General features: G+C 56.0%; 1 protein-coding gene across 6 annotated transcripts in view; it reads left to right on the top strand.

Annotated features, from left to right (window-relative positions):
• Nucleotides 1-25,187, top strand: part of Mvb12b (multivesicular body subunit 12B) — a 165,941-nt gene that overhangs the window by 133,786 nt on the left and 6,968 nt on the right. For 4 of the 6 annotated variants that reach the window (XM_058581766.1, XM_046451536.2, XM_058581769.1 and 1 more), the window contains 3 exons: nt 10,503-10,558; nt 13,238-13,297; nt 14,280-14,565. In XM_058581766.1, coding sequence (XP_058437749.1) covers nt 10,503-10,558; nt 13,238-13,297; nt 14,280-14,408 — 245 coding nt within the window. In that variant the 3' untranslated portion in view covers nt 14,409-14,565. Of the gene's footprint in view, nt 1-10,502; nt 10,559-13,237; nt 13,298-14,279; nt 14,566-25,187 lie in introns of those variants that run through there. The other 2 variants (XM_058581767.1, XM_046451539.2) reach the window with 1 other exon arrangement.

Here is a 25,187-nt window from a genome sequence, read left to right on the forward strand (position 1 = left end):
AATTCTCGATCCTCCTGCCTCAGCCTCTCGAGCCTCTCGGATGACAGGCGTGGACCACCGCGCCCGGCTTCTCGTTGTTTTTATTCAGTAATTATGTGCAGATTCTGTTCAGTGCCGGGCACTACTCTAGGAGCTGGAGACACAACTGTCATGGAGCTCTAAATGCATAGTGGCCCCAGATTGTGGGGGGCAGGATGGTCCCGTCCAGCAGCTGGTCCACAACACCTTCCCTTGGCGTCTGTATACCTCGGTGTGGTGGTGGCAGTCACAACTAACACATGGGACCAGCATTTGACATGCCTTCTCCCTCTGAGTCCTTGCTTCTCTCTCCCGCGGGCTAGTCAGAAGGAGAGGCTTGGTGGTGATGTAAAGATAATACAAAGAAGTCAGTTTCTGGAAACATCTGGATTTCCTCTCAAAGATGCAACCCGGCCCCCACTGGTGTGTGTGTGTTTGCTGTGTACAGATCACCCTGAGACTGAGGGCTTAAAACAGCCACATTTACAGTCTCCCATGGTCCTTTGGGTAAGGGGGTGGTTACTCTGGTGTGGCCAGCCTTGCTGGACTGGGTGATCAGGGATGGCCTCACCTACCTATGGGAGAGTTGACAGGCCACTAGTGTGGCCAACTGAAGCTGTCCCACGTGGTGTCTCATCTCCCAGGAAGCTTCTCTGGGCCCCACGTGGCCAGCCCAGCCTCCACAGTCGAGCAGGCAAGCCCTGTGCATGGCGTTTTTAAGTCTCTGCAGGTGTTACACGTGCTAATGTCCCGTTAGGCAAACAAGTCCCATGGCCAGACCCAGATTCAAGGGGTGAAGAAATGGACCATACTTCTTGGTGGAAGAAGGGACAAAGTCATATGGCAAGGGGCATGCATATGAGAACAGGAGGGACTAGCGACTGACTGCTTTTTTAATCCACCACCACGGCCTGTTCCCAAAGAAGACTTCTGGTCCTGACTCCAGTGGTTCCTGGCTGGTGCCAGGCAGTTGCTAGGGAAGAAGGGCCAGCGTCATGTTGTTTACTTCCATCTACTGCAGAGCACTTTCCACGGGCCCCAAGAGATAGGTAAATCTAGTGTCTAAGATAATTCCTAAAAATCGGGCATGGGTGCTGGGGTGGACACACCATTGCATCCCTGAGCACCAAGCATGTGCCCCTGACTTTGTGGGAAATGAGATTTGATTGAGCTAACTTTAACCTAACGTCACCCTTCTGGGGACCTCGTGAGGAGGCTGTGAGGTCCCATGGTAAGAGTCTTGTCTTACACATTGGTGACCTGCACTTTGCACTTGCTCGCTGTCTCGGTGACCGGGTTCATATTACACACCACGGGGACAGCATGGAAGCCACACTGTCCCTCCCAGTGCACAGGAGGAGGAGCCCGTGGTGTTGGCAGTGCCCAGGACTGGTGACGTTAGCTTGGTCCCCTGCTGAGGAGGTATTTGTTGGGCTGCTTCTCTGAGGAGCTCCTTCCTCTCCGTCCATGACTGTGCGACGTGTGGGGATGCCCAGGGCCATGCCAGTGGCTTGCTCCTGTCCTACTTCGCCCGCCAGCTCTAGCCCCTGTGGGGTTTGTCACTGCGCCATCCGCAGGTGGTCAGTGGTTGGCGCTTGGTGGTAAAGAAGAGCTTTCCCTTGTCCCCAGTAGCTCGAGGGCATGTCTGCTTGTTCGTCTGGGCGTGGGCCGGTTGTTCACGCTCAGCAGGGCCCCTCCAGCTGGCTCCCGTGTCCTGCCTGCTGCGTGATTCTTTGAGGATGTCATTACTTTCTGGCCTTAGAAGACGTCCCGGGCTTTTCTTTTCCTGCTGCCCTGAATCATCCATTTCTCCAAAAAGCCCCCATTTCCCTTGGAGGGTGGGCTGGGAAACCGCCTGGGTCCCAGGCCTCTCGCCGCCCGAGGTGTCATTGCTTCCTGGCCTGCGGCAGAGAGACATAAGTCTGTGTGCACACACACGTGCATACCTGTGTGCACACAAACATGTCTAGGTGTGCACACAGCTGCCCGCGCTGCGTATTACACCAGCTCACCCTCCTTCCTCCAGGTGTGGCCCCACCGCAGAGCCCTCCTGCATCTTCTGCCTTTTCCCGGCTTCTCCTCCTGAACTTAATGTCGACATCGCTCAGCTCTGTCCTGGGCCTGCCTCTTTGCTTTCAGGTGGCGTCCCCTTCTCTGGTGGCCTCCTCATCCCTCCCATTGCCATCCAGGCTGTCCTTACCAGTTTTCTTCCTGGGGTGTCTCCCAAGCCCCTCAGGCCTTGCAGGGGCAAGATGGAACCCTGGGTTTACTCCTGCTGCCTCCCCGCTCACCTCCACACATCCCACATCCCGTTCTCCCACTGTGAAAGCCAGCACCCCAGAATCGCCCTTGATTCCTCCTGGCCCTCTGTAGCCAGGGGCCCCGAGTCTCGAGTCTCCTATCCACATTCCCCTTGTTTGCGCCCCTCTCCCGTCCCCTCTGCACAGTCCTCCCTGACACCTGCTTCCCTCACTAGGTTAGGGAGGTCCTCGCCCCGGCACCGTGCCAGCCTCACCCCCTCTGATCTACGCTTTGCCCCACAGCAAGGATGACGTCCCTGATATCTGGGTGTGTCTTTCTCCAGCCCACAAACCCTCAGTGACCTCCCAGGGAACTCATGATGTCCTTCAGGCCACTTGGAATGACAGTTGAGGCTCCTTGGGAGCTGACCCTTGGTCTCTCCACCCTATTTCTGTGCAACTGTTAACAAGACTAAGACAGAACTACAGGCACTGCTATGGAAAATTCTCTGAAAGTAAAGTGAAAATAAACTGCAAAACAGTTATGCTAGGATGCTATTTTTATTAAAAACAAACATGGAATTCTGTGTCTCTGAACACATGCAAACACATATGGAAATGCATGGCAAGTGGGCTGGAGGGGACCAGGGACTGTACACATCCCACCATCAGGGCGTGCCCAAGGAGGACGCCGGGCCCAAAGGCTGTGGGTTCAAGAGATGCTCTCACCTGGCTGTCCTGTGGGCATGGCTGCTCTAGAAAGTGTCTCTGTGTTGAAGTTGAGAAAATGAAGACTAAAAACACCTGAGTTCGTTTCAGGAAGTACTGTGATTCCTCATGGGAACACGCCTCATTGGACCCTCAGCTCAGTTCTGCCGTTGATCCTGCAAGCACGGAACCTGTGGTTGGTCTCCAGCATGCCAGGGGACTGCTGCGTTTGCTCCCTGTGGCGGCTGGTGGAGCACTGACCCAGGCGCCGTGTGCTCGGCAGAGTGTTCCTTAGAGGAAGTTCGTCTTTACCTTGAGCAGTGCAGCGGATCTCTGCCTGGAGTCATTAAATTTTTTTAAAAAATTGTTTAGTCATTTATGGCCCTTTATTTTTTATATGAGACTCGAACTCAATGCCTCACACATGCTAGGCAAGTGCTCTATCATTGAGCCAGAACCCCAGCCCCTGGCGCCATCAAATATTGATAAAGTTTAAAACTCCTTAGAGGAATGTCCTTGATGTGTTTCTAGTTTCTCTGGGCATGGTTTGTGATCCTCCTGTCCTCCTGCTCCCTTAGCTTTCAGAGAGCCTCCTGCACCTGTCCAGGTGTCTGTAGCAGAGGACTGGGGCTGGGAGAGGGACTCCTGGGGCAGGGGTGGGGCCTTGGGCCTGGACCTCGGGCCAGGTAGGGGGATAAAGGTGGCCGTGCCTGTCAAGCACCTGTGTGGAGGTGGCTCTGGGAGGCCCCGTGTGTGTGCATGAGATCCAGATTGCCCATGCCAAATAGAACCTCAGAGAACATTCATTGGCAAGGATCCTTCTGCTTCATTAACCTAATTCCCCAGGGTGGCTTGCTTTATTTTGGTCTGGGGACTCTTCTCCAGGGGGCATCAAGCCACCCAGACTCTGCTGGGGCCTTGCTTCTGGATTGAGCTTGACTTGTAACCCCAGAGATGACAGATGAGGGAGGACCACAGTGGGTACCCAGGAAGTCACTCCTCACACGATGCTTCAGTGCCCCCAGAGGTCTTTGCATGGGTCAGGAGGCTCCTAGGTTAGGTAGTTTCATGTGGCTGCATGTGCAGTTTTATATAAAAGCAGGTAGAAAGGGCCAACCATGGAAGGGCATTTTCCTCTGTCCAGTAAGAATAAAAATAATGATGCCTAAGTTACTGATCAGCAGGTTTGTACCTAGGGCTTCATGTTTTTATCTCATTGAAACTTCTCGGTAATCCAGTTATTATTTCCTTCTCCTACCATGGAGGAAGGAAAGGCTCAGGGAGAACACTTGTCCTAAATCACACGTGGTGGGAGGTGGCCTGGTGGGACTTCCTTCCCCCAAGAACAGTCGCTGCTGGTATCAGTGGCTGCTGTGGGGCCAGCCATGCTGGGCCCTTCCACAGTTGCTGTCCCGTCCCCCAGCAGTGCAAGAGAGTGGTGTGATCACCCCATGTGACAGATGAGAGTCTGACTGGGAGAGTGAAGTGACTCACCCAAAGCCACATGGCCACCAAGTGCTGGGCCTGGCTGGGGCGCTCCTCCTCCTTCCCAAGCTGCCTCTTGTGCGTGGGGCTCCGCGGCTCCGGCTGTGGCTGATAAATCACTTCTGGCTCATGAATAACGTGGCAAAGCAAATTACTTCGGGGATCGAGAAGGAAGTTGTTGGCCTTGTGTAAACTCAATTGGGATGTCACGGAGCAGGCAGCTCTGGGGGCATCTACAAATACCTCCCCAAGAACAGCCCAAAAGTGAAGTCACCTCCAAAGCAGAGTGACCTCCAGGTTTTGGTTTGCAAATGAATTTTGAGAAATGGCCCTAAGCTGTTGAGCTGCTAGTGTTTTTCCCATCACAAGTGGTACAGGACTCTCCCCATCACAGGACGGGAGAGAAAAAGGGTTGGAGTTACTGATTATTTACAGCTGAGCCTCCGCTGCATTTAATTTTCTTCAGAAAATCGCTGGCTGGGCAGCGGCGCTGCTCTCCATCCCCTCCGCAGGTGCCATGGAGGGGCTGAGCCTCGGGGTCGCTGTGAGCAGGTAGCAGCCCAGGTGCTGGTGATGGGGTCTCGATCCAAGTGTTACACTTTTACCACATGATTTTGTGACTCTTTATCAAGCATGCTGAAATGACTCCATGCATCAGTTGTAGTATTTTCTCGCCCCTGCTGCTGGTGGAGAGGTCGGCAAGGGCAGGAGCCGGCCACCCACAGCTACTCTGGGTGTTCCGGAGGGTGGGACGGTCCTGGCCCGATGCCCTTGGGAATTGGTCGGTGGTGGGTTTGTGCTAAGCCTGGAGAAGCCTGAGGGTGTGTGTTTCAAGGAAGAAGGCGGGGATGGCTCTGGGGGATCGCCTTGGCAAGTAAAATTATAGTTCCCACCCGGAGGGCGGGGGCAGGAGCTGGAATCCCATCCGCTGCCAAGCAGGGCTCCTGCAGATTCATGGCAGACTATCTGCTGGAGCAGGAATCCAATTTTATGTCCAAACAAATGCAGCATGCAAATGGGACTGCTTCCCCCAACAGCAGAGACAGGTATTCAGGTCAGGTGGGGGAAAACACCACTGCCTCCCCCTTTCCTTCTTTAAAATAGGGGGTGGGGCCCCGACAGCAGCAGATGAGAGCTTTATTTGTTTAAACCTTGCAGACTCTGTAAGCATGCACAATCCTCTTGACTTGTAGTGCCTGATTGTAAAAAGAACAGTTGAATGAGCTCATTGTTTTCTGGTTTTTTTCTTTAATGTATTTTACAAACACTCTGGTGACAGTCCTGACACGCTGATTTCCATGTACCCGCACTTCAGCTGGGATTACAGCATTAATAACAGAGTTCCATGCATCGTGCCATTTTTAAGCATGATCGTTATGATAAAGGGCATATACTTAATTACAGGCCTGCTTAATTACAGCTCTGCTGAAGCGCGTTTGTTTAGGAGAATGCTAATTGCGCTGCGCGGAGCCTGCGGCTTGTCCTCACTTTCATCCACTGGATGTTGCTCTGTGCCGTGGATCAGCGTTTTGCTAAAACTGCCACCAAAAATTTTAAAAAAGGAAATTTTCGAAAACGCTGGCCTGGTGCTGAAAGGAGACCTGCCCGTGTGTGGCTTTTGGTCCCAGCAGAAACCAGGTGTGGGCAGGCTCCCTCCACGCTGGCCCCACCTCTGCGCCCCCCAACCTGCTCTCACTCTCACTGCAGCCTCCTGAGCCAGCCGTGGCATCGTCCCCATGTCACAGACAGGGCTGCGAAGGCTCCAAGGTGAGGTAGGTGAAGTGGCTGGGGTGTGGCCACATGGCCGCGGAGCTGGGAGGAACACTCAGGGGCCAGCTCCCGGCCACCACAGCCCCCCACAGTGCCAGCCAGACCCCAGGGCGGATCCTCCCACAGCCCGCTGCTCCTCCATGCCACTGTCCTGGCATGTAACTGTGATGGCAGCGTGGAGGGTCAGGTCATTTGACGCAAGACCGTGGCCTGCTCTGGGCAGGACTCGGGGTTTCCTTTCCTTTTCTCTCTATTATAGAACTGGACTAGGTGAGAGTTTCTGTCCCCTCCTAGACTGGGGGGAGCCTTTGTATTTCACCCTGGGGGTCACAGGGGCTGGAGAAAGGGCCAGTGTGCCCCGAAAATGCCACCTTTGGCTCAGGAAAGGCAGGTACCGTCCTTGCCTCTGGGTTGTGACTAGGGACTGGTCAAGAAGTCTCAGCGAGAAGCTCCACCCTCACTCCTGCTGATTGGCAGAGCCGCCAAGTGCAGTGTGGGCATGTCACCAGGTCCTCAAAGAGTGACTCCCTGAGTAGGGTAGTGAGAGACCGGCTGCTCAGAGGCAATCACAGCAGAGTAGTGAGGGAGAGTAGTGAGGGAGCACTGGCGGCGGCCAGGGGAGAGAGGGAGGAGCGAGGGCACCCCGGAGCCGGGGAGGATCTAGGAGCACTTCAGGGACGCGTGGAAAGTGCCTGCCGTTGGTTTTAAGGATCACGTGTGGCAAGTGCTGGGCACTTTAAATGTGGAAAGGCTGCCCAGAGCAGGAGAGTAGAGCCGGTGCTGTGCAGTTGGAAGGAGCCAGCATCCCACGGCCCCTCCCTGGCTCTCCAACAAGCGGCCCTGCTGGACCCTGGTCAGCAGCCCCTGCTCTGCCTCCTCGTGCCTCTTCCCCAGGACAGCACGGTCTCCCCCAAACAGGGAGATCTGTCTGGCCGCCCTTCCTGTGGGTCCTGAACATTGTGGGGTCTTATCTGGACGGTGCCCCCTATCTTGGGGTGTGTCGGACATGGCAAAAAATGTGGGCAGGCTCCCACCGTCCTGGGACATCAGGCCTATGGCTGCTTCTCCTCTGCCTCATGGGGCCAGGCTTCAAGTCCCCTCCCCTTCCTGGCCTCCTTGGAGGCTCTGGGGATGACCCTGTGCAAAGCAGTCCCCGCACAGGAGACCACACCACGATGAGCGGCTCCCTGACCTGGCACCAGGAGCGTGGCACTGTGCCCTCTCTGGTGGCCCTCCCCTTTGCTGTCCGTCAGGTCACATGATTGAAAGTCTGCCTTCCTTTCTCCCTGTTATCTGTGTTGCTTTCATCCTGTTTAATACAGTTGGATTTGGGGAGCTAAACTACAGGACTTTACACAACCCTGAGTAAGCTCCACCGGGTAGTGTGGCCCAGGACCTCAGTTTCTGAGCTCTCTCCTGGGTTTTGTGCTGTTTCCCAGCCTAGGCTCACCCTCCAGGCTGCCCCAGATGCGTATCAGATGGGCATCCTGTACGCGTCTTTGTCCAGGTCGCTGGTGACGCCCTGGGTGCCCTTCAGAGAGGTGGCACAGGGTAACAGTCCTGCTAATCTGCCCCCAGATGCCCAGGCCGGTGGGCAATCTCCTAACCCTGATAGTCTCCACTCGTCCCTCTCTGCCTGTCTAGTGGGTAACACAAGAAGTTTCATCAAGGTTCTGCTGACGCTCGCTGCTCACGGCCTGCCGGGATCTTTGGTCCGCTGACTGGTTAAATCTGTGAAGCCTGGTCGGGGCACCTCCTTTCCGGCAGAGGCTCCCCTGACTCTACTGCTCTTTGGAGCCTCCTGTGCTGGCGGGAGTCCTGCTCCTCCTGAGCAGTTGAGATCCTGCCAATCGGGCCTTCTCTCCTGCGTTGGTTAGGTCTGTGCTCTAGAAGACCTGAGGGTGGGGGCCGACTTGGGCGTCCTTCTGCGTGAGCTCTCAGGCAGGTGGTCCTTTGCCCTCGGCTCAGCTCCACCACTTCACCAGGCAGCTCCAGTCCCCTCTGTCACCAGCCCAGGTGGACGTGCGCCAGCTGCCAGCACCCGGGGGCGCCCAGAGCTGCCCCGCTCCTCAGGCACCGTGGCTACGCTCCTCTCTTCCTTCTCCGGGGCCTTCTTGGGGTGTGTGACAGTGATGTCACCTCTGACCTTCTTACCTTTCGCCGCCTCAAGGAGCTTCTCTGTGAAGAATCCCCTCTGCCTGTGTCAGCACGGAAGGTGAGCCCGAGGCCGGCACCTGGGTCTGCTCACGACGGGGGCTGGCCATGGCCCAGCAGCCGCCCAATCCCGGCTGTGCGCGCCACCCATGCCCTTGGGTCTCCAGCAGCTCAGAGAGAACCGAGTGTGCCTGACACCCAGTGTAGACGTGCTGTTCACACAACACACCCCAAATACACGTGCTGTGGCATGGATTTATGTGTACCACAGTTTATTTTCAAACTATGTATTTGATACGTATTATACCTGTGTACGTGAAAATGCTTTGTTATTGGTATCCAAGTTTTTTACAAGTTAGGCTTTGGGGGGTCACTGCTTCCTACCTGTGTGACCTTGGCAAGCCCCATCCTCTCCGGGGTCTCTGCTTCCCCATCTGCAAAGTGACCAGAGATGGCATGAGTCCTGCATGCCCAGCCAGGGTCAACAGCATCAAAGGGTCAGAAGTCAGAGCACCCAGGTGTCATAGGGGCGAGTGGTGGCCGGTGAGCGGTGCAGGAGCCAGCACGGCCTTTTCCCCAATGTGAGTGGGTCTCAGTTCTGACCCTCTCTGGACTTTCAAGGATCCTTTATTCACAGAATGGCTTCCAGGTATAAATAAACAAACATACATAGGTGCTGGACGGCCAGCAGGGTGCTCGAACAAGTAATGAATATTATTTGCCCCTCGCTGCTCCACTGCCTTCCTGGGGGATTATCCCCGGCACCCATTCAGGACTCAGCCCCAGCGGGGTCTATCACAGTCAGTCACAGGGCAGCGGTAGTGGGAGATGGCCACTGCCTGCCGGTGTCCTGTCCCCACCGGTGCTCAGGACCGCGCCTCCCAGGGAGGGGAGGTGCCCAGGCAGTGGTGGGAGCCTGCCTCGCTCTGCCTGCTCCTCTTCACACGTGGGCAGAGGTCCTTCTCCCCTGTCCTGGGATCAGTTACGAGCCTGGCCCACAGCGAGCCACTCGGCCGTCCTGCTGACGGAGGGGGCCGGCCCCAGGCTCTCCTCTTTCTCTTGTCCTCCTCCGCGCTCCTTCTTTCTGCGTCTGCTGCTCTTCCTTCCTGGAACCGAAAGATTGTCCAGCCCTTGGCTACCAGAGGAGACCCTGGGGGAGCGGAGGATGTCATTTCCCAGGGCACCCCCCCATCAAGGCATCTGTCCCTCCCTCCCTCCATTTCTTCTAAAGTCATGGCCCCTGGCAAGGCCACCACCCTGGCCACCACCTGGCTGTGTGGCCTGTCTGCTCAGGCTCCTCCCAGCAGCCCCTGGGCTTAACACCCTCTCCAGGAAGCCCCTGTCACTGTGTCCCTCGTGTGGTGGGGTGGCCAGTGGCAGTGTGGCCGCTGAGTGCTCTGTCCACTGTCACGACGCAGGGCCAGCAGAGACGCTGTGCCTTCTCCCCGTGCCTTTGACAGTGAGAGCTGGGGGCAGGGCGGGTGGAGTGTGGGGAGGACTCAGGAAAGGACCTGCACCTCTGGGCCTGGTCCCCTCACGGCTGGATACCCGTCCACGCCCCTGCCCTCGGGTCCTGTTAAAATCAGACTAACGGCCTGCCTCATCCCTGAAACCCCAGGACTGTGGCCAAGGGTCATTGACAGTGCCCAGCCTGTGTGCACACGCATGCGCCCTGCCTGCCAAGCCCTCTGCTGGGGGTTGTCCTCCTCTACACGTGACCTCGGCTGCTCACTCAGCCCCAGCTGGCACTTGTGCCCAGTCAGCGGCTCCAGAGCCCCTCTTCCCTCCAGCGAGGCTTTACCTGTGAGCCCAGCAGCCTGGGGAGACACTGGCTCCGCTCACAGACGTCTAGCCAACACACACCTCCCAGAGTGCAGCACTGTCCCCTCCCTGCTGTCAGCCCCTTGGTGGCCCCCACCACTGACAGCCTGGAAAGACCCTGGGTGGAGGGCGGAGAGGCTGTCTAGACGTCAGCCCGGGGGCTGGAGGTGCCTGCGTGCCTGTCCCCGCCAGTCGTGGCCCTGGGGGCAGGGCTCCTGCTCCGGCTCACTCGCACCCTCTCTGTGGGTGACGTCACTGAACATTGGTGGTGGCCTCATGCCATTTTCTCTCCTTTCTTTTTTGCAGCAATGGATGGTGTGCCTTTCATGATTTCAGAGAAGTTCTCCTGTGTTCCAGAAAGTGTAAGTCCTGTGCCCAGTTGCCCCTTCTTCTGCCACCCTCTGAAGCCCCTCTGCCTTGGCGTCTCCCTCGGGCTGTTCCGGGCATGCCCACACCCCTGCCCCAGATTCCTTCTGCCTACACGTGGAACCCAAAGAGCTTCCTGAGAGCTGGGGTGGCGCTGCTCCCCCCTGGGCCCCTTTGTTGCTTGAGAGGTGGAAGGAAGGCGTGGGGAGACCTGGGAGTGGGGGGCACAAGACGGTGGAGGCTGGCACACAGGGAGCCTTTTCGTTTCAAAGGTGGTGCAAAATTGAGGCACACTTCGCGGGTTGAGAAGGTCGTTTCCTGTGTTCAGCTTAGAAATTTTTGTTCTTTTTTGTTTAATGATGATGGTTTCCTGTAGCAAAGAGCCCTCCCCACTCCCCCCTTGCAGTTCCTGCATTCTGTGCTAACTGTACTCTGCTCTGGCTCTGAGGCCCCCAAGGATGCAGAGCACCTCTGGTCAGGGTCTCCCCACTCCCCAGCCCTCTTGGGGGACAGAATGAGTGAGCTGGCTGAGACTGGAGGCCACAATTCAGACCGTGAGAGGCGCCTGCCATGCACAAGAGCCCGAGCTGGGCTGCCCGCTTGCTTGGCCCTCCTGGGGACCCTCTCAGCAGATGCCCCAGCCCCAGGATGGCAGCAGGCATGGCCCACACCAGTTTGGTAAACTTGTTTCTGGCTTTATGCTTTCTCTAGAAGATTGCCTTGAGTAGCTCCAAATCGAAGTCCCAGTTTGGGCACCCCGCTAAAGAGCCCCTCGCTGTTTTTCTTGGAGCCAGCTTAAAACCACCCGGCCTGCAATTTGACCTGCTCTGTACTTTCCATTTTCATGAAATATAATAGGCCTCCTCTGAACCCTTCTGGTAAGCAGCTTAATCTTGAAAAATGCTCCTGACGTGACACGCGGAGCTCGAGTAACTTCCGCGGCTCCACTGGGCCCCGTTGCCATGGAGATGCTGGCGCCTCTCCCACGGCTCCTTGGAGAGGCCCGCTGCCCGCTCACCAGCTCCAGTCGGGAAGTTTAGTGGGTAGTTAGGGCCTAACGACGCGACAGCTGGACCCTGGCGGTGCAGGCAGGCGGCTCCGTCCTCATGCGCGCAGGCTGGCAGCGCAGACAGAGCCAGGCATTCTTGGGACTACTGGCATAGCAGCCCCAGGGGCTCTTGGTGTCTAACTTGGTGGCCCTGTCCCAAGCCCCTGCCCCTGTGATTGTGCTGCTGCTGGCTCAGCGAGCACTGAAGGCCACAAGCACTCCTGCCGTTTAACCCCACAGTGGCCTGGCCAGGAGGCCGGGCCCAAGCCACTTTCTACCAGGTGAGGAAATGAAGAGTGGCCTGAGCTGTTTGGTAGTCAGCTTTATGGTCGCTGTGATCACATACCGACAAGCTCAGCCTAGGAGAAAGAACACTTTATTTTGGGCCATGGTTGCAGAGGTTCAGTCCATGGTGGGCCAACTTCGTTCCTCTGGGCCCGAGAGGAGGCGGCTGCTCACCTCCTGGTGGCTGGGAAGCAGAGAGAGAGGCGGGAACACAGGGCAGCTGCTGCCTTCCAGGGCACGCCCCAGTGGCCCAGCTCCCCAGCCGCGCCCCACCTTCCTTCAAGCTAGGAAGGACTCGGGGTGTCTGAGCTCTCCCACCCAGGCATCTCACCGAGCATTGCTGCCCAACACAGGTATCCTGGGGACACCTCACGCCCAAACCCTAACATCTGCACTGGATTTCTAGGAGGCTGGTTCTGAATCTGGGTCTTTGGACTCCAGAGCTGGCTTCCTGCTACCACCACCCAGGAAGTCCCCGCAGCCCATGTGGGCGCCACCTCTGCCCCCTGCAGGCTGCCGCAGGTCAGAACCACAAAGGTCCCAGGTTCTGTGGGTGACTCTCAGGGCCCACCTGCTCCTCCCAGGCCACCAGCAGCTGGCCTGGACTCCAGGAGGCTGGGCCCTGTGTCCCTCTCAGAAATACAGAGCTGACATGGTTAGAAGGGACATGGACCAGGGGCTTCAGAGGGCTCCTCCGTATCCAGCCCAGTCTCTCGTGGGCGTCTGTGACACTTATTGCCTGTGTGTTTGATTTTTCATGCTGAAAAGCCAGCAATTTTTTTTAAAGTCCTCATTTTCACGAAATTATAGAAACTCCCATTAAAATGCAGTGTCATCATCTTTCACCACCACTGAGTTCACAAATGATAGTTGGTGGCAGTTGTTTCCAGAGACCTGGAACCGCTCAGCTCCTGCCCCAGATACCACGGACTCCTGGAAATCTTTAGGACCCACTGCCACCCTGGGCAGTGGGTCAGGGTGACCTCTGGTGACAGCCGTAGGCACCGCCAGCCCCACAGCTCTAACTCTGCCCATGTTTTCCTCTGAATGTGGGAGAAGAGAGGCAGAGTCGTCAGCCACCGTCACTGTTCTGGAGGCCGTGAGCGCCTGGGTGGCCCAGCAGTGGAGCCTGCAGCTCAGGGCCATGCCTGCTCTCTGCTGCCACCCTGCACCCCACTACTCATCCCTGTGCCCCACTGACAACTGTGGAGTCCTGTGAGGAAGAGGTGGAGGCATGCGGGTTCCCACAGCGTAGCTCAAGATTTCCCAGTTGACACCCATAGGTGCAAATGTGAAGCCGTGTTTTGCAGCCGGTTAAAAGGGTGTTGATCTGTGTTTTCAGATGCAGCCCTTTGATCTCTTGGGAATCACCATCAAATCTCTAGCAGAAATTGAAAAAGAGGTAAGTAGGCTACCCAGAGAAGGGCAGGCCGGCTTGGTCCACCACAGGGTATCCCTTCCACAAGGGATCTGTGGGCTGCCCCGGGAACAGCCAGTGTAGGATGCCCTTCTGAGAAAAAAAAAAAAATATATATATATATACATATATATATATGTGTGTGTGTATATATATATATACACATATATATATGTGTGTGTGTGTATATATATATACACATACATATATACATATATGTGTGTGTGTGTATGTATATATATATATATATATATATATATATATATGTATGTATATCATTTAAATCTATTAGAAAAAAGTAAAAGTAACTCACTTTTTTCCCCTTCATTAATGGGATTAAACCCAGGAATGCTCTGACACCGAGCTACATTCCCTGCCCTTTTTATTTTGAAAAAGGGTGTAAGTTGCCCAAGCTGGCCTCGGACTTGCAATCCTCCTGCCTCAGCCTCCCAAGTAGCTGGGATTACAGGTGTGGTCACCGTGCCTGACCTACTCACTTTAATGTACTTAATTCTTCCAGCCAAATATGACCAACAGCCCATCTTCATGTTTAAATTAAAGGTGTTAAGTAACAAAGGGAGCTGTCAGCATAGCTTCACTGTTTAAAATGTCTCAGCTCAGTGAAGGTAGAGGCCGGGGTCCGGCACGGGGATGACCTTTCTTTCTCCCTGTTATACTATGTGCCACCAGGAGAGTCCTAGGGAAGTGATCAGACCTCTCTATGATTCAAAGGAGGGATCAGGGTACCTTGTGCTCGATGAATTTAGACCCCATTTGGCAGCCTGATTTGGGAGAGTTTCGGTGTTTTTCTAATTTAAAAAAAAAGGAAGCCGTCTAGGATTAGAGTCCAGTTGTGGCTCTGAGGAGACGGGGTTGAGATAGTGGCATCAGACTGGAGGCCAGACCTGCCGGTTCCTTCCTGTTTTCATAAGACGGCATCAGAGTGTGCGTCGCCCCTTCTGTCTAGGAGCTTGTGAAGCAGCCACGTGGTGCAGCCAGCTCTCCTTGGAGAGGAACATTTGTCTCAAAGATGGAAATGGTAGGACCATTTCAATATTCTCCGCTCCTTGGGGTTTTCTCCAGTGTATGCAGCTAGCAAAAGCAGGTTGCATTATTGAAAGATGGCTGAAATCAAGGAAAATTGAATCAATGCAGTACAACAAATTTCTAAACCTGTCATAGCAGAAACAAAACAAAAAACTCCCCCTTTGTCTTTGATTTTCAGTAAATCATAAAAACCAACCTGATTGTCACCTATAGTTTTTTTTTGTTTGTTTTTCTGATAACTTAGGAAAAAAACAGCTGGCGACTGCATTAAACAGGCAGGTGCACATGGAATTTCCTGTCTGCCCTTCTCAAAAGCAGACGGCCATGGTGGTTCCAGGGGCCACCTGCGTATGAATGCCGTCTTGCGGGGGCCCAGTGGATGTGCACGGAAGGCCTTTGGGGTGGGCCTGCTCCAGCTGTAGGTGGAGGGGCCTGACCTGGGCTCTTTAAGATAGGCCACGGTCTGGTCCAGCGGACAGACATGTGAACCAGCCCCCTGCCCTCTGTTCAAAGGGGAGAACAACACAGCTTACCCCGGGGCCTTGTGAGAAGGCCTCTGAGTGAGCCCCCGCAGGAAAGCCGTGCTGGGGGGTGCTGGGGGGAGGGAGCGGCGTGCCCTGGCCCCCGGCTGTCCTGCCCCCACGTACCTGCCACATCACAGCTCTGGGCTCCGGCTTGTGCCATCATCCCCGCCTCTCACCCCGGCCGACTGGCAGACTCGAGGCTCCAAGTGACAAGACTGAGACCCACTCTTCTCCATGAGGCTAGGTCTGTGGGTCCATGTCCCTCTAAGGAGATCCTCTGGCTGGTGGGGACAACTGGTCTCAGAGGCCAGGCAGCCTGGGTTCCAGCCCTGGCTGGGCAGCTGAGTGGCAGGGATGGGGTGGGCAGGAGAGGCCAGTGGAGGGCCCAGGGCGTGTGGTAGGATAGCAAGCTCGTCTCCCCTCAGTGCTATCAGGTCACCAGGTCACTGCATGGGTGTGGCAGCCCCTGAGGCAAAGCCCGGTTGGGGAGGCAGCCCCGGAGCAGGCCCAGCTCCACCTCACCTTTCCACCTGAGCTTCCCCAGTTCCCTTTGCTGTAAAGTCGGGGTGGTGACAAGGACACTTAGCTCACAGTACTCACACACTTTACTGAGACGGCCTGTGTGGCTTGGAGCAGTGCTGCCTGTTGCTGTGACCCGTGTGGCCACCATCACCCCCACAGTTCTCCCTGGTCACGGAGGGGCCGTGCAGCATCCAGCCAGCCCCTCAGGGCACACGCCCAGCTGCTGGCCACCAAGAGTCACCCCAGTTGACAAATCCTCGTCGTATTCCTCATCTTCACTGATGGGTAAAGAAGAGAACATCTGGGCTTGGGAGGCCAGGAGCACTGGACGGTGGGGACCAGGCGAGACGGAGGGCTCAGCAGACTCCAGTGTCCACTGCTGGATAGTCCTTGGTACCCTCGGGGGAGGCTCTTTGCTCAGCCGTCCCCCGCCCACAGAGAACCCACAGTGGCCTGTCAGGCCGATGGGAGCTGGAGACCGAGGAGGAGGCTCTGCTCTCGGGCCCTGCTGTGCGGGCCTAGGGCAGGCAGGTGTCCCCGAGATGGTTTTCTTTTCTTGTCCCTTTTTTTCCATTCCCAGCAAGTCCGGCTGCCTCGGTTGGGGGCCCCAAAACCTCAGCTTAGAAATCTGCTTTGCTCCTGAAGCCCGTGCATTTTACACTATTAAACCAAGGCCAATAAATGAGGAAGAAAATGCAGAAAAATACGTGGGAGACTGCCCCTGGGCCCAGGCACAGATGCCCGACCTCTGTGGCTTCCTGTCCACCCGGACGCCTCCCACGTCTGCCCAGCGTCCTCGGCAGGCAGGAGAGGCCTTAGGCTGCCCTGTGGGCAGAATGTCCTCCCACCTTGCAGGACACACTAGACTCAAGGAGTCAAGCCACCTGCCCAGTGGGACTGCTTGGTGGTCCCAGCACTCGGGGTGGGCGGGGGCTGAGTGTGACCCTGGCTGAACACGCCATATCCTCTCAAGGGGATCAGGACTTCAGTGGAAGTAGCCTGTCCACCCGAAGGCAGCTTGTCATTCTGTCCCTTTAGCCCCAAGCCAGGTTGCTTTCCTGCTACCCTGTGCAGGTGGGGGACATTTCTGAATTTCATCCCAAGCCCCATCCCACCCCATGACCTCAGAAGCCCCTGACCCTGTCGGCCCTGAGCGCTGTGGGTGGACCTGAGCAGGAGAGCCTCAGATAAACTCCAGCCAGGCCCCACCCTTCTAACCCACCCCAGCCAGGACCACTGAGCTGCCTGGCACTGAGAAGCACGTGGCAGGGGACAAGATCTTGCCCTTTTGTGGTGGGCAGTTCACCCTCAGCCCCAAGAAGGCTGCTGAGCTCAGGGGAGAGCGTGGCACTCAACTTGGGCAGCCAGGGATGCCTGAGAGCAAAGGACAGGCACGGGCCGGCAGCCCAGGGCCACAGGTCAGCACCAAGCCCAGGGTCTACAGAGACCTCCATGGACTGGAGGCAGTGTGGACAGGACACAGGTCCCATCTGCATGCCCAGGGTAGGTGTCATCTGGTGCTTAGGTCTGACCCTGGGGCACATCTCCTGGGCAACATGGTACATGCCACACCTTGAGCTAGGCTTCCTGGACAAGCCAAGGAGGATCATGTTGAAATCTGACATCGGTGCACACGCCAGTGAGCAGGTTTGTCCACATGATCCTTGGAAAGATGGGACCTCTCATGGTTGAGATGCGCTCTGAGGTAGCTGTTCAAAGAAGAATGAAGCCATGATTAATAGAGAGATTCGAGCTCCACTGCCGTCACCCCCGGCTCCCAGTGATGGCCTCGAGGCCTCCTGTCTGCCCCCCTTCCAGCAGCCACCAGCCATGTGCCACCCACATGTACCCACTGCTCAGAACAGAGGCTCTGTGTCCACCCTGGACATGGTGAACAAGCCCCAGGAGGGGGAAGTGAACCTTTGTTCCTCCCCGCGGCCACAGGAGCCACCAGAGCGTCCCCCCAGCTGCTTGACAGCTATGGGCTGTCCCCGGGCCCCAAGGGTCCAGGCAGCAGTCATGTTGCTCTGCGGAGGGCAGCAGGGACCTATGGGGCTGTGGTCCACCACTGCCCTGGAAGCTGCTCTGGCTGGGAGAGGGGAGAGTGTAATTTTGCAGCCGACCCCATGATGAAGCGTCTTCCCTCGGAGTGAGAAGATGGGCGTATAAATATTCTCCGTCCCTGCCGCTCTTTATTTCCCTCGTAAGCAGCTGCCCCATTTCTCCATCTGATGGATTCCCCGCAGCCATCCCCGGCCTCCCTGGCTCTGCGGTCCAGGCGGCAGCCTCTGAAGTACCCCTGAGCTGGGCCACTTAGCCTCTCCTTACCGCCCTGCCCACCCTGCATCCCAGCCTGGCCTCCCTCACGGACCTCATCATCCCTTGTCTCCAGGATGGGTCGGGCGGCAGTGGCCTCGCGGGTGCATTTCATGCATAACTACCTGCAGCCTTTTAAAATAGGAGTGAGCAGTCCCGGGATGCACGGCGTGGGGTGGGGAGTCAGAGCCGCCAGCCCCATGCAGAGCCCTTGCCCCCAGCTGCCCGCTCACCCGAAGCCGTGGCGCACACCCTTCCTGCCCTCCAGAGTGCGCGTGGAGACGTGGCCGAGGGAAGCGCTCATTAGCCCACCTCGCTTCCTGGTGAGCAGACAACCTCCATTTTCATTGGACTTGAAAGCTCAAAGACGAGGGAGCGTCTAATTAGTAAAGGGACGTTCTCGTATTAATCACTCCCTTAAAATTGACAAGGGAGGCAGTTCATTTAACCACTTAATTGCTACAGGTTTTTATGGGCTGCTGTTTGCAGACATATTTAATGAAGAAGTTATAAATCTAAGGGAGCTTAAAATTTTAATTTTATACCTAAATATTTTCCTTGTTCTCATGTTTGTAGTCAATCCTCAAGAGTGTAGTCACGTGGAATGTTCTTTAAATGAACATATTTGCTAACTGGCGTGATTTCAGTTTTTAAAACATTGGTTCCAGCAATTAGGCATTTTTTTCAGTTCCCAAATGACTAGAGAAATTCGTCTTGATTATAATTGCTCTTAGCCACGCATATCTAATTTGTGTCTTTTTAAGTGTTAATTAGTAAACAGTTTGAGCTGACATCTTTATGTGTTTGTGTGTTGAAAAATGGGGCTTATTGCTTATTTAGCTTGGGGCCGATTCCACTAGCATTTACGTCACGACATTGAGGTGAAATTAATGAAATTACCTTTGGCAGCACAAGGTAAAAAGCATTTTCGAATCCAACTTTTGGATATCCGCTTTGCCTGGGCCTCTTCAAATGCGAGGTTAGGGTGGATTTGGGATCTACATTCTGTAGGGAAAAAAAGTGAGGCAGAAGATTTTTGTATCAATAATGAAATGGCAGAGTCCCAATTTTATAAAAGCAAAATGTTCAGCTCCCAACACAATTGTTCATTCTTTCTACTTTTGGAAAGCCTTCATTGTGCTTATTACTGTTAACCAATTTTGTGGAGGGCTACGTGCAACTACAAAATCTGTGGTCCCTTTGCACCATCTAGTGGTCAGGTCTTAAATTGCAACAGGAAATAATTTTTAAAATGCCTTCCCTCTGTTCCGATTCAGAATCTTCACCACCCAGCACCCTCTTGATTGCTTTATTTTTTGATCAGGCAGCTGGAATGTTTGGGGTAGAAATACGCTTCTTAATTCACTAAGTAAAAGCTGGTTAAGTCAAAGGGAGCTGACCTGCCCTGCTCCCCCTGTGTGTGCTGTTCAGGGATGAGAGCTGCTGCCCAGATTCTCCCAAAGCCCACACTAGGTTGGACCCCCTCAGCCAAAAACAAAGAAACCCAACGTTCTCACCACGAAAACGTGATCCATGGGTGAGTGATAGATATGTTGATTAGCTTGATTGAATTTTTCTATGATGTGCACATAAATCAAAACATCATGTTGAACCCCATAAATATATAGAATTAGTATTTGACAATTAAAAATAAATTTTAAAAAGCATTTTAAGAGAAGTCTAACAAATTAATTAAATGGCCTCTCTGATGGCATGAAAGACATTCCAGGCTCCTCCTTTGCCCTGGTAAGGAGCAATGGCCCACCCGTCCTGCTCCCCACTGACCACAGCCCAGCAACCGCTGTTGCCCTGAAGACAGGGCCCAGCCTTCCCCTAGATAGTGGGAAACTTGCAAGCAGTTTATCATCGTAAGCAGCTACCCTACCAATCAGAATTGGGTTTTTTGTTTGTTTTTTTTGTTGTTGTTGTTTTGATATTTAGTATTTTCCCAAGTACAGCCATCACATGTTTATAAAAATGCAAACATTGCAGATGTGTTAGTGCACACAGCTCACACACATTCAGCTCACCCTGTGCACAGGGGCCTGTGACCCACTGCCCCACTGTCCAGTACACCTTGCCGACCTGAAGACGCCGAGTTGCCCCTCTGTGGTCATCCATGATGTGCTTGGGCAGCCCTACTGGCTGGCCCCTGGCGTGCTCCCAGTCAGTCCACTCACTGCATGCCTGTGCTCCCCAGGTCCTCACCTTCCAGACCCCACCAGAGGTACGCAAGGGCCTTTCCACATGCTGCTAGGCCTCGGTAATCTGTGACTGCTGCCAAGCTGAACGTCGCATGTGTCCATTGGCTAGCTTGTCTCCCACACCGCCTCGTGACCACAGCCCAGTTGTGTTTTGTACTGGATTGTTTAGCTTTTCACACTCATTTTTAAGAGCTCTTTGTTTTTAAGATAGCCACCTTTTCTCCAAACACCCGTGTGCACACACGTGTGCTTTAACCCATGTCTTTTTCCTTGTTAATGGTGTGTGCTGCTCATGAAACCTTTTGTGGCAATTTTAAGTGTTTTGCTTTTGTCTTGGATTATAAAAACATTCACCCCTATTTCCTTCTACTCTTGTATTTTAATGTGCTAAATATTAATTACTCTTGAACCACTTCATTTGTCTGAAGTGCCTTGGGAAGTCCGATGGGCAGCCAGCTCAGTTCATCCTGAGCCCTTAGCCAGTGTTCTTCAGGTTAGAGTTTGATCTTCCTTGACTTTTAAATGCCGCCTGTATCATATATTTCCATGCGTGACAGGGCCAGTGGAGTTGTTCCTGGCTTTGCCCTGCCCTCCTTTATTTTTACATTATGGCCACATGTTGGATCTTTCCACTTTATAATAAGCTTTCAAATCTGGTAGTGTTACTCTCCCCCCGCCCCGCACCTGTGACTTTCCTAAATGAAGGGTGGTCGTTCTTCCAGCTTAACTTTGGACTCTTGGACTCTTGGGGGGGGGGGTCTGAAAACCCACCCTACACTTGCATTGAAACTGCATTGAGTGCATCCGTTAATGGGGGATGATTGGCGTTTCACCTGCGTGTCTCCGAGGACAGGTGTGCTTCTGCCTCCCCGGTCTGCGCGTGTTGCTCAGCAGAGAAGAAGGGTTTTCTGCAGGCGCCTCCACAGACTCCCTCTCGCGTCCGCCGCTGAGGCTGATGTTTTTGTAGATCTCACCAACAGGATCTTTTCTTTTGCTGTTTTCTGCCACTCATATCTAGAGCAGCAGGTGACGTGTGTGCACAGGGCGCTGGCCATCTCGCTGACCTCTCTTTGTTTCCGATGGGTTTCCATGGCTTTCCTTGGGCTCCCCAGGCAGGCAGCTGTGTCCTCGCCAAACCCGGACCCGCCCTCCTGCTCTACAGCCTTAGGCCCCCTTCCAGGGAGCCTTTGTCTGCCCTCCATGTTCAAGTCCCCAGGCCACCGGCCTTGCCATCTTGAGTGGAGCTGCTGGTTTCAATAGCAGCCTGTGCTGCTGCATTCTGGTTCGCTCTCCATCCACGTCTCTCTCTCTATCGTGTTAAAGAACTAGCCCTCATTTCTCTTTTCCCAAACGTCCTGGTCAGGCATGGAGGGAGGCTCTTGATAATGTCTCATCATCCATCCAGACGGTCGTCTTTTCCGCCCTGGGCACGTCGAGGCAGCAGGATTGTGTCCCAGTTCTGGGTCCCAGGGACCCCCTCCCAGCGCTGCCCCTTGGTTTTCGTGGCAGCAGCCACCACATAGGCGGTCCCCTGGTGGCCCAGGATGCTCACCATACAAGTGAGAGGCCCAGGCTGGCTGAGGAGGGGCAGAGGCAGCAGAGCCGGCACCAGCAGAACCCCTGCCCGGTTCCCGGGAGGGCCCACGTCCCGGAGGCAGGGCTTCCCAGAACCTACAGAGAAGGAGCTCTCCCCACTTATGGCTTTGGAAACTTTTGCCCGACACATTTCAAGTAACGTAATGCCCCAAAATAAGTTAGAGGAAGGTTTCCTGGCCCATATGGCGGAGGAGCACAAGACGGGACTCCCGCAGGCTGGGAAGGACATCCCGAGCGTCCTCACAGCTCCCACCTTCAACTGGAAACCAGCATTTCCCGTGCTTCCTGCTGTAATCCAGAGGGAAAACCCGAGGGATGCCTGTACCCAGGTGCGGCTCAGGCCAATTCTGAACGCTGAAGCGAGGAAGCGGGAGGCTGACCTGCCTGGCTCCCCAGCAGCAGAGGCAGTGGCCGCAGCCCACCCAGCCCCCCCCCCCCCAGAGAAGCTGCAGCAGTGTCTGCAGGGCCTTTCAGGCGGCAGGAGGGGCTGGGAGGAGCAAGGCGTGTTCCGTCCCCCCAGGACGCTTCCTCTGGCTTTCCTGAAATGCGTGGCCTTCTCAAGTGTCTTTCCTTCTCCTCAGTAAGCATCCCCTCCCACTGGTGGGGGCCTACGTCCTCCTCCTGATACCTGGCCCTGGGGAGAACAGCAGGGCACCCGGGGGAGCTGCCCACGAGGCCTGGTGCTGCTCTCCTGGGGGTGGGCCGGGCTGGCTTGCAGCCAGATCCCAGGGCCTCCCCCAGGCACTGGGCTCGGCAGGTATGGCACCTGAGCTTTGCCCAGGAGCCCAGGTGATTCTGCTTAGCAGCCCGGTCTACACCCCGAAATGCCCACTCCTGTGGCAACTGAAGTGCAGGCTGGGGCCAGAGAGGGAAGGGACACACCGTGGCCCCGCCTTCTGTGGGAGGCCTGATTCACTGCTTGGATCACAGCTCCCCAGAGACACTGGGAGGACGGGAAGAAAGGCGGGAGGCCGGGGCACCAGGGGCACGTGGGGGAGGCGGCATGGCCCTCATGTGTGGGGCGTGTCTGGAATACTGGGGAGTGGGGAAGAACGTTGGCCCATGCCTTGGTTGAAGGGGAGACCCTGCAGCCAGGTCTGGAGCTCAGAGCTGTGGACTGCAGCTCGTGGCTCCTGTGGTTGTTAAGAAGGCGACAAGAGTAACAGGTGCTACAAGCTCTGGCAGGGTCTGGGCTAGAGGCTGCACCTCACTGTGAGGTCAGCTGATGTCCTTCCTGCTGAAGGGGAACAAGCAGAAGCTGGGGGGGGGGACCTCACCAGGCCACCTGGGGTTGGGACATAGCTCGAGCTGCCTTTAGCCACCATGCCATTGGGGCTGGAGGTCAGCCAGTGCTCCTGAGGCCCTGAGGGGTGGGGCTCAGAGCTTTCCCAGGTGGGAGGTGGGAGAGGGGAGCCAGGAGCCCCAGCCCCAGCCGTGGGGCCCAGGGAAGGGGTCATCACTTGAGCCCCTCCACAGGCTCCAGTCTTTTTGTCCAGCCCCTTCCCGCCTGCTGTGAGCCCCTGAGCAGGAGCCACCTGTCTGGCATAGAGCCAGGCTGAGGGGGACCTGTAAACACGCCACCCCCCAGTCAGGTCCCCACTCTCCAGTCCTCCCAGCTCTCGCCTCTCGTTTCCTGCTCCAAGCCCAGGGCCCCCAGTGTGTGGGGGTGGCCACCCCAAGGGTCTGTCTCAGAGCAATACCCACGGCCCTGGGCTCCAGGGCAGAAGGGCCCCTCTCCCTTTAGGGCCCCCACATCTCACAGAGCAGTAGGAGCAGATGAGGGACTCCCACCCTCAGGCCCGTGGCCGACCCAGAGCCCCTGGCCCATGGCCAGCCCAGGAAGCCTCCGCAGAGGCTTTTCCCCAGCAGCTTCCCAGCCCCCCACCCGGCTGCCTCCCCTACTGCAGGGCAGGGCCAGGCGCCCGCCTGCCTTTCCGAGCACCACCCTGTCTGGACCAGGCTTCATCCCTAGGTGGTGGGGTCCCCCTTGTCCTTTACACCCAGCTAAAGGGGCGCTGTCTGGAGAAGCATCCCTCCCCTTGCTAAGAGTGCTGCGACACAGGCTGGCCAGGGAGCCCCGCCACTCCTTGGCTCCAGAGCCTGGGGGTTATGGCCCCGGGCAGGAGATTGAATGAGGGGTGGGTGGCGGCCAGCGGGGGTGAAGGGGCAAAGGAGAGAAGGCGGCTGGTTGGGCGGTTAGTGCTTGTGCAGGTCATTCCTGGTGGCAGCTGCAGCATGTGGCCCAGCCCTGGGTGCTCTGAGCATGACCCTGCATGGCCCGTCTCATAGCACAGTGACTTACACAAGCCCAGAGCGTGTCCATGGTGGCACGTCTCCCCCGTGAGAGGTGGCACCGAGCACCAACATTCGTGTTCGTATCGAATTCGTGTTCGTATCTCTAGGCACAGACCAGAGGCACCGCTGGCTCACGGTGTTGGCCTGGATGGTCTCTAAGAATAAACTCCGGAAAGTCAGGAGACCGAATAAAATGCCAAAATCTATCCAGGCTTTGTCACAAGGTGACAGCAGTTCTAGACCCTCCTCTCAGCCCTGCTTCCTGGGGGAGGGGCAGCCTCCCGTTTGCCACAGTCCTCTCTGCTCCCCAAACACTGCCGGACCAGGCAGGAGCCAGTTGCTGTTTTATCACGGACTGTATTTGGGGGGGGGGGGGGGCGTGATGGGGACAAAATATGCCTGTGAAATAGTTCCATGGCTTCTGAGAGCAGGAGAAGGAAAGACAGCTTGAGAAACCACTGGGAGGCTCCCTAAGCTTCAGCATGGGGGGAGGCTGAGCTCTAAGAATTCAGAAGTGGAGGACCGTGGGCCGGGGCCCAGGCGTGGGGCTACCTGGGAGATGGGAGGGATGGAGCAGCCCAGGCAGGCGAGGACGCAGGCACATGGACTCTCACCTGCCTTCCTGTCCATGCTGACGCCAGGCCATCACCTCCCTGGCCTCTGACTGCGCGGCCCACCCTCCACTCTCCTCCACCCTGAACCGGCTGCTTCCCCCAGCCTGACCCTCTGGACCACCCCCTCCAGGCCCTTCTGTGACCCACTTCAGTGCCAGCTGCCTTGCTCATATCACCTCTGAATGGCAATCCTGTGACAGGTGGCTACAGACACTTTCTGGTGCAAGTGTCCCAGCCAGCTTAGCACTGGCCCCCAGTGTCACTAGGCCTGGGCCTCAGGAAGTCAGATCCTTCCCAGGCTTATTTCCTCAACCGCAAAGCGTGAGGGCAGAAGCAGTCCCTCACCCTGTCTTGCCAGGAGCCCTCTGCTCCATGCAGTCATTTCTGGATCAGGGGGCCGGGCGGGGCAGGCCGGGGGCCATGGAGAGCACCCTTGCCTGTCCTGGGGAGGGGTGGCAGGCCGGGGGCCAGGGGCGCGCACCTTGCCTGTCCTGGTGCAGTGTATTTAGTTACTGTTGAGGGCCACGCTCCCCCACCTGCCTAGCCATTAAAGTCACCTGGTATTTCACAACATGCCAATGCCCCGCCCCACCGTGGCTCAGCATGGCTGTGGTTGAACCATCCACTCTGGTGCATAGCCAGGACAGATGGCTTTACTGTCCGGTGCTCTCTGGGCTCTCACAGCTCCCTCATGAGTGTTTGATGACCCCTTTTTGCCAGCGAGGTTGAGGCCGAGGTGACTTAGCCTCCAAGGTAC

This window comes from Marmota monax, unplaced genomic scaffold (assembly GCF_021218885.2).
Source record: "Marmota monax isolate L192 unplaced genomic scaffold, Marmota_monax_Labrador192_F-V1.1 WCK01_AAM20220418_F8-fsc00020, whole genome shotgun sequence".
Lineage (NCBI taxonomy): Eukaryota > Metazoa > Chordata > Mammalia > Rodentia > Sciuridae > Marmota > Marmota monax.